This window comes from Centroberyx gerrardi, chromosome 6 (genome assembly GCF_048128805.1).
Source record: "Centroberyx gerrardi isolate f3 chromosome 6, fCenGer3.hap1.cur.20231027, whole genome shotgun sequence".
NCBI lineage: Eukaryota > Metazoa > Chordata > Actinopteri > Beryciformes > Berycidae > Centroberyx > Centroberyx gerrardi.
Genome location: NC_136002.1, coordinates 22,227,825 through 22,238,985, shown reverse-complemented (window position 1 = coordinate 22,238,985; position 11,161 = coordinate 22,227,825). Strand labels below are relative to the sequence as shown.

The following is an 11,161-nucleotide window of genomic DNA, read 5'->3' as shown; positions in this document are numbered from 1 at the left end:
ATGTACAGCTTCATGGGAGGCGGGTTGTTCTGTGCCGGAGTCGGGAACATACTCCTCATTGTCTCCACGGCAACTGACTACTGGATGCAGTACCGTACCTCCAACAATTACATGCACCAGGGCCTGTGGCGTTACTGTGTGCCTGGGAAATGCATGACACACACAGACAGCATTGGTAAGAGAGCAAGATTCAGAGGATATCCTCCATTGCTTGTGGACGGCTGGCGGATCCTCGTTCATATTCATCAGTTCCCTGTCACTCAGTCACTAACCCTAAGGAACATGGGTTCCTTCAGTTTAGGGCTTTGTTGGGCTGGTTGATAGCAGAAAATATAATATTCGGGTCCCAGTGAAAAAGTAGTTTGGTAAATGTTATAAAGAGATCTTTCAGATACCTCAGAATGATGTCTTTTATGTAGGAATGCTATGTTAATAGACAGCTTGTTTATGTACACATCACTACTGCATCACTGTCTAAGTCCTTAGGCATAACAGTGTCTTTAATAGTGGACGCGCTTGCTAATGTAGTCTCCCAGATCTCAGGCTTGCACTCTTGTTTCTCTCACCTCCAGCGTACTGGGATGCAACCCGGGCCTTCATGATTCTTTCCCTGCTGGCTTGTTTCATCGGCATTGTGATCGGCGTCATGGCCTTCATCCACTACTCCTCCTTTGATGGGTTTGACAAGACATTCGCAGCTGGCATCCTCTTCTTCATCTCCTGTAAGCTCCTCTCCTACAGTATGGCCTCATGTGAGCCTCTCTGATGCAGCTTTGATATAAAGACAGTTGAACTTCATGATCTTATCCTCTCTCTGTAGGCTTCTTTGTGTTGCTGGCAATGGCTGTCTACACAGGAGTGACAGTGAACTACTATGGTAAACGCTATGGGAGCTGGCGATTCTCCTGGTCCTATATAATGGGCTGGGTGGCTGTGGTGCTCACATTCTTCTCAGGTATGTTTGCCATCACATGGACACCTGCAAACTTCTAGGCAGGAACCAACTGTGTCTCATTCAAATGTTCAAACTTTGCTAATAAGCCTACTAATTTGTTATCGGAATAATGCACATCTTTGTGATTTGTATAACCTGGATTTCTCTCTTTCTAGGTATCTTCTACATGTGTGCCTACCGGATGCATGAATGCCCAAGAAACTCTAACTCACGTTGATCTGCCAAACACTTTCACACACACACACACACCAGCACTGGTCCATTATTTATGGCCATGAGGAACCAATATCCCTGTGAACTTTCCTACACTTTTCCTGTTAACCTGGACATTGAAGAATAAGCAAAATAAATGGGAATATCCAAAATAGTTGTTTGTCATCAGTTAAAAAAAGTTTTCTCTATACTAATAAAACAGCAGTGATAACATCCAAAAACAATAGCAGAGAAGTTCATCCTGATAATTGGTACAGTAAAGGTGATGAAACATGAGGATGATTCAGAATTCAAAAAAATCTTTATTTTAGTGCAATAGCAACCATTTCAACCCTGTAGACCAACTCACAAAGAAAAACATGCTGTGGTAATGTAAACATTAACTGGTTTAACTGAACGCAACATGGACACTGTAGGAGAGAATGCTCACCAAAAGGCCACAGAGGTATTGCTTTTAGCGTAGCATATACAAATATGAACTTATCCCATAAAACAGGTGGTTAATGATTCTGGATATAATGATTTCGATAATTCAGCGCTGTTGTCAAGGCGATCACTCTTCACACCAACCGCAAAAGAGGCAAGAGGACAACTCATGGTTTAGTCGACCTCTTCGATGGTGGGGCCAGAGGATCCTCCTCCTCCGGGAGCAGCACCCGCCCCCGGAAAGCCACCTGGCATCCCACCCGGCATTCCCCCAGCGCTCTGGTACAGCTTGGTGATGATGGGGTTACACACCTTCTCCAGCTCCTTCTGCTGATGCTCAAACTCGTCCTTTTCCGCAGACTGAGAACGGAGAGAAAGAAGCTGGACTGAAATGTCAATCTGATACCGGGCTGACGATTGTTTAAACACGTGTTCAAAAAAGTTAGAAAAACCCACACTGCATCTGGAGAGATCTGAAACTACCAGTCAAAAGTTTGGACACACCTGATTGAACGTACTATGTTTTTCATTATCTTAAAGTCATATCTAAATGCTTGTGCTTAAATGCTTGAAATTTGTTTTTTTAGACAAATATAAATAGTGACGTTGATGCCTATGTCTGAATTTATGCCTTTCCATCAAGGCAAAGGGTGGCTACTTTGAAGAATCAGAAAATAAGATAGTTTTCATTTGTTTAACACTCTTTTGGTCACTGCATTTGTTATTTCATAGTTTTGATGTCTTTACTATCATTCTAAAATGTGAAAAATAGTAAAAATAAAGAAAAATGTGTGTCCAAAGTTTTGACTGGTAGTGTATATTGTAATCTTTGATTGTCACATTGCATCATCTATCCACCTAATTCATACCTGGTTTTTATCCAGCCAGCTGATGACCTCGTTACACTTGTCCTGGATCTTCTGTTTGTCCTCATCGCTGATCTTGCCCTTCAACTTCTCATCCTCCACTGTCGACTTCATATTGAAGGCGTAAGACTCCAGGCCGTTCTTGGCAGACACCTTGTCTCTCTGCACGTCATCCTCAGCCTTGTACTTCTCAGCTTCCTGGACCATGCGCTCAATGTCCTCCTTGCTCAAGCGACCTGATGAGTAGCAGAACAAAGGATGGATTTTGTTAGAAAGATACTGACAAAATGAAGATGAAGATGAATAAGTCAAATTTCACAATGTCTTGAGCAAAGTCCTTTACAGTTTACCTTTGTCGTTGGTGATTGTGATCTTGTTCTCCTTGCCGGTGCTCTTGTCAACCGCAGACACATTCATGATGCCGTTGGCGTCAATATCAAAGGTCACTTCAATCTGGGGAACTCCTCTGGGGGCTGGTGGGATTCCAGTCAGCTCAAATTTCCCCAGAAGGTTGTTGTCTTTGGTCATGGCTCTTTCACCCTCATACACCTGCGGGCACAATCTCAGGTCAACCCATCAACGTAGATTAATTTGAAATTCAAAGGTATGCTCTAAACCCATTTTAAGTATCTTTGAGTCAATATTATCAAATTATTCCTTCATTAATTAACATGTTTAAGTCCAGTCAAGATACAAACATATATAAATATACAAAAACCACAACTCTGCTGAGGCAAAAGAAGATGGCAGTCATACCTGAATGAGCACACCAGGCTGATTGTCTGAATAGGTGGTGAAAGTCTGGGTCTGCTTGGTGGGGATGGTGGTGTTCCTTTTGATGAGCACAGTCATGACTCCTCCAGCAGTCTCAATGCCCAGGGACAAGGGGGTAACATCCAGCAGCAGCAGGTCCTGCACATTCTCTGACTTGTCGCCTGACAAGATGGCCGCCTGCACAGCTGCAAAACAAATAGGTGGATTTGCAAGTTAAATCTGTAGCAACACATTTGTCAGATGATCTCTTGGTCAGGATTTTTTTTTAGTTCAACAGGTTAGTTATGCCTTTTATGTTAAGAAAAGAGCATACAGGAGCCATACCTGCACCATAGGCCACAGCTTCGTCTGGGTTAATGCTCTTATTAAGCTCTTTCCCATTGAAAAAGTCCTGCAGCAGCTTCTGGATCTTGGGGATACGAGTGGAGCCTCCCACCAGGACAATGTCGTGGATCTGGGCCTTGTCCAGCTTTGCGTCACGGAGAGACTTTTCCACGGGGTCCAGGGTGCCACGGAACAGGTCTGCGTTTAGCTCCTCAAATCGGGCCCTGGTGATGGAGGTGTAGAAATCGATGCCCTCGTACAGAGAATCAATCTCAATGCTGGCCTGAGTGCTGGAGGACAAGGTGCGCTTGGCCCTCTCGCAAGCTGTGCGCAGACGACGCACAGCCCTCTTATTGTCGCTGATGTCTTTCTTGTACTTGCGTTTGAACTCTGAGATGAAGTGGTTGACCATGCGGTTGTCAAAGTCTTCTCCACCCAAGTGTGTATCCCCTGCTGTGGACTTCACTTCGAAGATCCCATCTTCAATAGTCAGGATGGAGACATCGAATGTGCCACCGCCCAGATCAAAGATAAGGACATTTCGTTCAGATCCAACCTGTAATTTAAATACAATCTGGAATTTATTTGACCATCTCAATATTGGGTATATTCACTTGTATTCTTGAAGACTTGGACGTAGGTGGAAAATAAGCTTTTTGAAACTTTCTTAATCTATCAAAACCTCAAAATACAGGTCTATTGTACTCCAGTGGTTACAAATATTAGACATTTTAGAGCCTTAAATGCCATGTGAAACTGTCAAAATATGTTAAGCTGTCATAAAAAAAAATAAGACTTCAATCCTATAAATCACTATGTAAACAAACCCTTAAAAGGAGTGACAGTCTTTCAAAAGGGTGAGCTATAGGCTACTGCAATTATAGATAGGGCCTTTAGCATGCAACTACAAAAAACACTTTGTCAATACGTCTCTAATATCTATAATCAAAGTAAAGTATGTATTATATAGGAAGCTGTAGCTTATGAATTATTTCACCTTTTTGTCTAGGCCATAAGCAATAGCAGCAGCCGTTGGCTCGTTGATGATACGGAGGACATTAAGCCCAGAGATGGTCCCTGCATCTTTAGTGGCCTGACGCTGAGAGTCGTTGAAGTAGGCAGGCACAGTCACCACAGCATTGGTCACCGACTGCAGAAGGGAAACAGTTACAACAACTTAGTTAATGAGACATTAATGACAACTGTGAATATTACCAATTGTTCCAAGTCTGTTTTTTAAATTTTATTTTAGTCATATTTACTTCAATGAGAGCAGACAGATTTCTACTCTGTTTAAACAAAAGAACAGGACACAAATTGTGCAGGTTTTGTTTACATTTGCATGTTGGGAACAACACATCCAAAACAGTGGACTCTGATGAACAACCTGGCAACTTCCGGTGGTGCATTGTTTATGCAATAATTATGAAACAAATGTAGTTATTTTTTATGAGGTGTATATTGCGTATGTGGACCACCCCTGTGACACAGACAAATGACACAGAAATTAAGTATACTTGTTTACTTTGCCAAGGTAGGCCTCGGCGATCTCTTTCATTTTGACCAGCACCATGGAGGAGATCTCCTCTGGGTAGAAGGCCTTGGTCTCTCCCTTGTACTCCACTTGTACTTTGGGTCGGGACGAATCATTAATGACTGTAAATGGCCAGTGCTTCATGTCTGACTGGACGACGCTGTCATCGAACCGCCGTCCAATTAGACGCTTTGCATCTGAGGGGAGAATAAAAGGAGATGAATAAGCAAAAGCAGCAGAGCTCACTGCCTGTACTTCTACTTTGTGCAATAAAGTTTTCTTACCAAATACTGTGTTGGTGGGGTTCATGGCCACCTGATTCTTGGCTGCATCCCCAATCAGCCTCTCTGTGTCTGTGAAGGCAACATAACTGGGTGTGGTCCTGTTGCCCTGGTCATTGGCAATGATCTCCACTTTGCCATGCTGAAACACCCCTACACAGGAGTAGGTGGTGCCCAGGTCAATGCCAACAGCTGGTCCCTTTGACATGGTTCCTGAGTTAATGGGAAAATTATTAGATTGTTAAATTATGGTATATTATTGACAATGTCAATAACTCAATAGCCACACTCAAAAGCACTGTAATCTTCTATAGAACAGCCTAGGGTTTTGAAAATCTGGGTAAAAATGACTTCTCTAGGCACTATGGGTGGCTACCAAGAAACACTTCTGTATGGGATAAGTGCATGATGCTATTATTAGAGTATAAGTGGAACCAAATTGTCTCAATGAAGGTCCCCAGCACCTGTTTTCAAGCCTCCCACTTCTGACAGCTTGGCAACACAACAGCTGTCTTTATTATGGCAACAACAGAAAGGGTGGCAGTTTAGTGTTGCTAGTACAGCAGCAGCCCATCAATATAATGTCAACCCATTTAACGTGATGGAAGTCATATTGGCCTTCATTATACAACAACAGTAAAGTGAATGCTGCATCATTATCACAACAACAGCTACAGTAAGAGGGCGTGCCATTCCTGGATTTGGGTGGTTGAGAAATTGCTGGAACATTCGGTTCACCAGTTGTACACCAGTCAGGATGCGTTGTGTGCCACCCAAGTAACATTGTTAACAATAATTACCAAGCCAAGCATTCAAGCTAAACCACTTTACCATACCTTAGCCAGCTAGCCAGCCAAGTCCTGACGTGACAGCAAGCCCCAGTCTGACTGGGCAGGCACGCACCAGCTTGTTAGCGGTCTCATCTCTTACCTGCTAACTTTGTTTCCTAGCTGGCTAACTTTATTTCTCAGACAGCTCGCAAGCTACAGACAGTAACGTTAACTTACAGCATCCAGGGCAACAACAGAACTCGCTAATATATGCAGCTGTGCTTAAATAAGGTTATCTCAGTTGGCAAATAATAAATAATATTAACTGGGCGACAGCGAAAATTGTGTTGATTATTCAACGTTAACTAAAACTTAGCTAAGTTACCTGTAACGTTACCGAATGTTTAACGTTAACGTTAGTTGACGTTTAGCAATATACGCTACTATTTGTCTATCTTCCTGCTCAAATGACACCACAACATATGCACCTATACTTACCTTTGTTAAATTCTGAATGTGTCGTTTGTCAGCCTAACGTTGCAGTGATTTGCTTCAGTGCCACTGGCAGGTTTCACCCTGAGTGAATTTGATGGGTTCCTCCCAGTTCTCTGAAAGAGAAACTGCTCTCTCTGCTGGCTTGAGAACATTTCCACACAGAACACTCTAGAACACAGGAGAAGCGTTGCAGCCAATCACATGCCAACCATTTCACAGCCAGTCCAAATTGTCCAATTAAAAATATTGTTTGCCAAACGTCTACAGTAGTTGCTACCAGGATCCCAGAAATATAGAGATAAAACTGTTTTTATCTCTATGCCCAGAAACATGAAACAGTTTGATGAAAGAGTTAATTCCCCTAAAGTATATGTTCCCCTCCTAAGGGCAACACAAATGTCTCATGTTTGAGGAGTTATGTAGAGTTCTGTTAACAAGCTAGATCAAATATCAAATGTTCTTGCAGGCTGAATGACGCTGCAAGTACTTGCAGTGCAGTGTTAAATTTTTTTGAAAAGGACCTGACCTAATTTGGCAAGAGGCTCAATGCGTTGCGTCCAAGGGAACCTAAAAAGCCCATACAGAATGAATATTTTGAATACTTTTGGAAAATTTTGTCAAATCCCTACATTGGACTTCATGTAGCCTATCCTATAAGTTATACACATATTCTCTTTCTAAATTTATTGACCAAATTCAAATGCTGAGATGTGGCAGCAGTACCTGGACAACTGCTGAATCATTGGGTGGTAGTGAAGTAGTTCATAGGAAAGCAGATAAATGTAACGAATGCAAATAGGGAGCCAGGATATGCTTACTTCACCGCATCCTCTTCAGTGTTGCCCAGTTATAAGTGAGTCATTCTAGAGGCATAAGGAAACTTACTTGTTACTTCTCAGGTGGGTAATGTGGGTAATATTAACTAATCCCTCTACAATGTAGCGCCAAACAATTTATTATATAATATGTTTGATAAGAGTTATTCAGGTTAGGGTGTCTTTTTAATAACTCAGAACTGGGTCACAAATCATCAAGCTTTGTAACAGGCCCTGGGATTGGTTTACTGTTTACTTGAAAGAGTTGTGTCCTAATCTGACCTAAAAAAGAAAAAGAAAAAAAGGAAAAAAAAAGTGGCCTTCCCTTGTTGCTGTGGTGACACATGTTATGATCCTCTGCTCAGGTGTTGCATGTGCTGGGGAGTGTGACTAAGTAGTGAGTCAGCCTACAGCGTGAACTGTTGAAGAGAAATCCAACGTATGGATAGATTAAACAACTCTGTCCTTTTCTATTTACATTTTGACTCTATAGAGTTGCCACACTTTCTAACTTTCCAGTGTCTTTTATTTGGATTTTATCTCCTCTTTTCTCCTCCTGCTTCCTGTTTTTCAGTCTCTGTTGTTTTTATATAAAACACATTGTATTGCTCTCTGGTGAATGAAATGAGCTATACAAACAAAGTGTATTATTATTATCGTTAGAGGAAAAAATACTAATATGGCAACTTGAAAAAAGTATTACACATTGACTACAGACCTCAAAAACTATGCTCAATGTGTAGAACATGTAAGGAATAATACAAAACAAAGTGTCTGTTGAAAATTATTTTAATAATGTTGAGGCAAAGTAAAGTTCACATGATTTTGCTGATGCAATAAGCATGAATGGATGCGAGAAGGCAGGTAAATAATCAGTTAGGCTATATAATAACAGGCTGAACATCATTATTTATTAGGAGTGCTTGATAACCAACTTGTGGATTCTCAACTCAAGTCGGGCTATGACTAAAATGACACCTTGCTCGATTGTTAATTTAGCAAAGAAACAGTTTGAACAAAAGTGTCTGGTTTGATACAAATAATGGACACCTCCCGGACAATTGACTATTCACCATGGCCATTGTGTGATATTAAGATGTAATTGAGGCTGTTAAGGAATAACATTTTATACTGGAATGTTTCCAAGAGCCACTCAGTGTTTGCACATGGCCTCTGGCTCAGACTTGAGTATCACTCGCCTACAGAGACACGGTACTTGTTTTGTCCTGCGACAAAAACATGACGGCCATTCTTGTATCAGGGTAAACATCCATAGAAGCCTTTGTTCCCTTTGGGAATATATGAAGTCTATTGTGTTCTTCCTCACGTCTCCACGAGTCTCACACACTGACACATGTGAGTTTATTGTACAGTGGCCTGCATTGTTGCAAAGTGGGAGGGATAAACGTATATAAAGTATAGCTCAGCAGAAAACCAAACACACCCCTGTGAGTCTAATGGGACATATGGAAAGAGACACTTTATGCTGAGAATAAGCTGAGCATTATGGCAGTTGAACAAAGATAGATGCCTCTATCTTTGCATGCATCTATCTTTTTGTGTCTACATGTAGACACAAAAGAGGATGTCTCATGGAACAATCACTGTCATTTCCCTTTTTGTGTGAATGGGGATAACCTGAGAGGGTAGCAAGCTGCCAGAGATTATCAGGGAAATGCCCTAGTACTGAAGGTTTCAAACGCTTCATTAAAGGGCTCATTTATATTGTGATTATTTTATATTGTGTGCCAAACCTCGAGTTTAAGTTGAATCCCAAGTCCTCAATGTACGAATTTGAGTTCAAGTCGAGTCCTCAGTACTTGAGTCCTGAGAAACCACTTTGAGTTCAAGAAACCTATGCTAGAACAGTCTTTTCCTTGATTGTACTTTTAGATTTGGCACTACTTTTCAAGCCATTTAATGGCTCGAAAAGGCTTATTAATCTATGTAAGCAAAGCTCACAATACAATGGTATCACTTTTCACTGTTACTGTTTTCACTCCCAGCCACCGCACGCTCACGCTTCCATCATCCTGTCAGTGGTTGTGTTGTAAGGTAAATTTTCATAGCCTATGTCTACATGTAGGGCTATATTGTTAACCAACCAGATTTTCAGGTACAAATTTACACTAACAAATACTGAAAATATGTGTAGCCTAAGGTGATTGAAGTTCAAGTATCCCAAGTTCAAGTTCAAGTCCTCAGTGCGCAAGTCCGCATCCAAGTCTGAGTCATCAACATTCAAGTCCGAGTCGAGTCACAAGTCATCGTCAGTACAAGTCAGTACTACAACACCAGCGTGTACTGTATGTTCTCTAAGACTAAAATGTGCAGTGAACACTTATTGGCTCCCTTTTCATACTGCGCATCTGTTTCTAAAGATGTGCCCTGACCTAGATGTGCCACAGGCCTGTACCTGACACGGAGACTATTAGTATTTTTCCCAAGGTGTAACCAAATTTACGCAGTTTGGGTCCAAGTGCTGGCAAAATGTGCCCCTGGTAAGTTATTGAGTGTCCAGGTAACACCAATGGCATGCCTTGCAGACAAATAGTTGTTTAGACAACAAAGGACAGATTAAAACTGGCATTTGACATTGGATACGTCTAAAGTAATCTAACATGCACCTTTTTTAGGCTGAACCCACACGGTGTATTGTAGTGTTGTCCTTGGGGACATAGGAAAGTTAGAAGTCCCTTTCATGTTGTGATGCCGCACAAAAGACCCAGGATTTCTCTCAGATAGGTGTGTCTTTTATTCACTGACTGTAAGAGAACTGCAGAGAAATTTTGTATATTCAATTTAAAGCCTGAGGCCATAACAAAAACTGATCAGTTACAATACTTGCACTCCAAAGAACAATAATGAGACTTTTATCACCTCAGAAAATCTCCAAAGAGAATAGGTGTTATCAGATCGTTGATGCCGGTCCTTGAAATGTAAACTGAAAAAACTGTTTGTGTATACATTTTGGTTTTCGATGATACTCTCCCTGCCCATACCCAAGACAGTGATCATTAGTAATTTCCATTACATAACATAATTCCCAGCCATTAATAATTAACATTACCCTCCTGAGAAAGATATATGTTGTTCCAAACCAACCTCTGAGATGATGCCTAACGCATTAGTGGAAATTTAGAGCTGACTGGATTAAACAACATTGGAACAATTTCAACCAGATAATCAGATGACACATTTTTTTTTATGTAGGGAGCCAAAATCAAGTTCATTCCCACGCTCCACTTGTAAACTTTTGCCTATTCCAGTACAATACACATTCCTTGGTATGAGCAAACTATGGATTATATGGTTTTGTTTTTGAAATATGTCATAGCATGAATCAACATGTATCCATTTGCTTTGTTCCACTGAAATTAAATCCATAGAATTTAAGATGAAATGTCAACCGGAAGATACCACACTACACTATCCAGCAGCTCTTCAGTACAGCCAAGGTACAAATTACTAGTTTTGAATGTTACAGCTTTAGCGCAGGGAACTTTTCCATCTCTCAATGCAGAAATGTCATCTTGAACACCTTCTTCAGTGATATAGCCCAAATTGCACTACCTGTGGTGACAAATCACTGTTATTGGTGTAGCAAGACACTGACTGCCTACCAGCTCTCTATCTGACCCTGTGCTCTGTCCTGCCTGTGGTGGGGGGGCAACCTAAAAGACAACTTCTCTACTTGGATCAATAAAA

At 41.3% G+C, this 11,161-nt stretch overlaps 2 protein-coding genes across 2 annotated transcripts; one reads left to right on the top strand and one right to left on the bottom strand.

The window, feature by feature from the left end:
* On the top strand, nucleotides 1–1,172 carry lim2.3 (lens intrinsic membrane protein 2.3). The gene is made up of 4 exons (XM_071912877.1): nucleotides 1–175; nucleotides 573–722; nucleotides 821–955; nucleotides 1,111–1,172. Exons 1-4 carry the CDS (start codon nucleotides 1–3, stop codon nucleotides 1,170–1,172), a joined length of 522 nt encoding a protein of 173 aa, XP_071768978.1.
* A 278-nt stretch (nucleotides 1,173–1,450) lies between these two features.
* On the bottom strand, nucleotides 1,451–6,764 carry hspa8b (heat shock protein family A (Hsp70) member 8b). Its single transcript, XM_071912862.2, has 9 exons — nucleotides 6,642–6,764; nucleotides 5,377–5,586; nucleotides 5,084–5,289; nucleotides 4,556–4,708; nucleotides 3,559–4,114; nucleotides 3,217–3,419; nucleotides 2,811–3,009; nucleotides 2,464–2,696; nucleotides 1,451–1,954 (listed from the first exon to the last, which is right to left on the bottom strand). The coding sequence occupies exons 2-9, from the start codon at nucleotides 5,579–5,581 to the stop codon at nucleotides 1,769–1,771; spliced, it is 1,941 nt and encodes a 646-aa protein (XP_071768963.1). The 5' UTR covers nucleotides 5,582–5,586; nucleotides 6,642–6,764; the 3' UTR covers nucleotides 1,451–1,768.
* Nucleotides 6,765–11,161: the final 4,397 nt, after the last annotated feature.